At 44.8% G+C, this 2,780-nt stretch overlaps 1 protein-coding gene across 1 annotated transcript; it reads right to left on the minus strand.

The window, feature by feature from the left end:
- Positions 1-411: 411 nt before the first annotated feature.
- LOC141128554 (E3 ubiquitin-protein ligase TRIM39-like) lies at positions 412-2,172 on the minus strand. Its single transcript, XM_073615910.1, has one exon. It carries the CDS (start codon positions 2,170-2,172, stop codon positions 412-414), a length of 1,761 nt encoding a protein of 586 aa, XP_073472011.1.
- Positions 2,173-2,780: the final 608 nt, after the last annotated feature.

A 2,780-nucleotide genomic window follows, 5' to 3' on the forward strand; every position in this document is an offset into this window, starting at 1 on the left:
ACATAGACAGAAATATCCATTTCTTATCCTTCCCTTAGTCTATAAGGAAAAAGCATTTTATTTACATTCGAGTTGTTGTGGAAGAGTTCCTCTAAATTCCTGTCTGGTAAAACCTAATCACAGAATCTCTCTACTAAAGCCCCAGATAGAAGTATAAATCAGACAATTCTAATCCTTCCAGACTCCATTGAAAAATGTTTTGGCTATAGATGCCACTGTAAGGTGGCAGCTCCAGGGCTGCCATCCCAATATTTATTACACTACCTTCTGTTTCATTGACTTGGAACAGTGCCCCTGGTCAGTGACAACTAGGTAATAAAGTTAGGTTTAGAATGAAGAGGACGGTCCCGAAGCCGGCAACTTTGCTGGTTCTTGACCACTGCTTCTCCACTTGGCTTAGTATTTCACCAATCAGATTCTCCATCCTGTGTTAGGATTTCTCACATCCATTTCCCCCCCAGATATCTTTAAACAACCTCTCCATATACATAACCCAACATGGAGGGGCTCAGTGAAGGTGGTGGTGAAGGTGTGGAGGTGTCGGATCGGGTCACACAATTCATAAAAGGAGATCCGCCCGGCCTCATAGTCCAGATCCATACTGACTCTGTTACTGGAGACAGTGCCGGGTAATCGGATCCTATTGTTGTCATGTATCGCTAAGTACATATCACCTCCTCTTACCAAACCCCAGGATTTATTAGCTCCAATCAGAGACTGCTCTCCTCTCCTGTCTATACTGGGGTAACACATCCCAACCCTCCACAGATCTGCCCACCCGACAGCCACTTCCCAGTAATGTCTCCCTGAGGAGAAACTCTGACTGCTTATCACCTGAGGATAATGATGAAATCTCTCTGGTGTTTCTGGGCGATTCTGATCTGATGTTACGGATACAGTTTTCCTGTCATCTGATATACGTAGAGTATTACCAGCTGTCCTCACATCCAGTAAAATGTCTGTAACCCCTGATGTCTGCTGTACAGACCCAATTTTTGGTCCTCCAGCCTGGTGGCGTGATCGCTGTATGGTGGGGATGGGTTGGGGATGTTTCCTAGATAATTCAGTATTGACATGAACTTTGTCCTTAGTAGTAGAATGTGGATAGACCTCTGTGCCTGTACATATCTGTATATTTACCCCAGACATGATATCAGATAAACCTGTGTGTAATGTGTGAGAGATCCCCGCCATATCCAGATCCCCTCCATCATGGAGGAGTTTATCATGTCTCTCTCTGTCCTCATCATCTCCATCCTCAGTATCACACAAGTCACTTGTATCTGATTCCTGTAGGACAGTCAGTGGATCAGTCATGTTACACAGCTCCTCAATGTTCCCCATCTTCTTAGACAGCTTATCCTTCTTTATTTCCAGCTGTTGGATCAGAATAGATATTGATAGAGAGACCCGCTCTGCCTGCCCAGAGATCTCACTCAGGACTTTCCTCTCCAGGTCTTCCAAACGTCTCCTGAGGTCTCTGAACAGGGCAGTGACTCTCTTTGTTTTATCATCTGCCTTTCCTTGTACTAGCCACCTGAATTCCTGCAGACTCTGGACTCTTTTCTCCGTCTCCTCTCTCTCAGTCATCAGTTTCATTAGAACATTTCTCAGTTTCTTCTTCTTCATCTCAGAGGCCTCATCCAGAGTCTCCACCTGGTGTCCCTGATGTTCTCCATCCAGCCTGCAGGACACACAGATGTAGGTGGAGTCCTCAGTGCAGTGATACTTGAGTAGTTCCCTATGGATGGAGCATTTCCTGTTCTCAAGGGAAGTGGTGGGTTCACATAAGACGTGTTCTGGTGACTTGCTGTGGACTCTCAAGTGATTGCCACACAGAGAAGCTTCACAATGCAGACAGGATTTCACAGCAGCTACAGGAGTGTGAATACAATAAGTACAGAAGACCCCGGACTCCTCCCAATCTGGCTGAGCAGACAGAAAGTTCTCCACTATGTTACGCAGTGTTATGTTCCTCCGCAGTGCAGGCCACTTCTGGAACTCTTCTCTGCATTCAGGACAGGAATAACCTCCAAACCACTCCTGTGTATCCAACGCACGACCAATACAGTCCCGGCAGAAGTTGTGCCCACATTTCAGGGTTACAGGATCTGTATAAATGTTCAGACAGATGGAACATTCCAGCTCTTTCCTCAAATTGGCAGACGCCATCCCTGAGAGTGGAAGAGAGAAATTACAGTAAAAGTCTCTGACATGCAGTAACCAATGTGACCAGTTCTGTACATTCCTACACAGGGTAAGGCTGAGGCTGAAGGTGGCCATAGATGGATCAACATGTGACCATTTAAAACAGAGAATGGCTGAATTTTGATCCATCCATCACTGTTCTGGCTTGAGAGAAATCAGTTTAATAGTCAATTTTTCAAATGGGACTTTTTGAAAAACTTTTATTCGATAAGCACCTGCAGCCAAATGGTTGCTGCACTGATCAATGTACTCCATCACCTGCCTGAGCTATCCTGCTGGGAAGATGTCAAAGCAGACAACCAATCATAGATGGTGGAGGCATTCCCTGCACCAAAGCATACACAGTATGTAAAGCTCATATCTGGTAGTCATAGGAATCCTTATAGGGAAGAACACAGATGATACATGGGAGGATTCCTGACAATCTTCCTATCTGGGGAAAATAAAGGACATTAATAAGCTGTGGAAACATTCGTCTACGAATACAATAATATCATCATGTGCTTAATCCACCCAAGAGCTGCTGGCTTGTCCACCTCACCTGAAATGATAAAATTAGATAAATATTAAAA

This window comes from Aquarana catesbeiana, linkage group LG01 (genome assembly GCF_042186555.1).
Source record: "Aquarana catesbeiana isolate 2022-GZ linkage group LG01, ASM4218655v1, whole genome shotgun sequence".
NCBI lineage: Eukaryota > Metazoa > Chordata > Amphibia > Anura > Ranidae > Aquarana > Aquarana catesbeiana.

Bases quoted from the DNA above. Each gene is read 5' to 3' on its own strand.
- LOC141128554 (XM_073615910.1), bottom strand. From the start codon at position 2,172: ATGGCGTCTGCCAATTTGAGGAAAGAGCTGGAATGTTCCATCTGTCTG.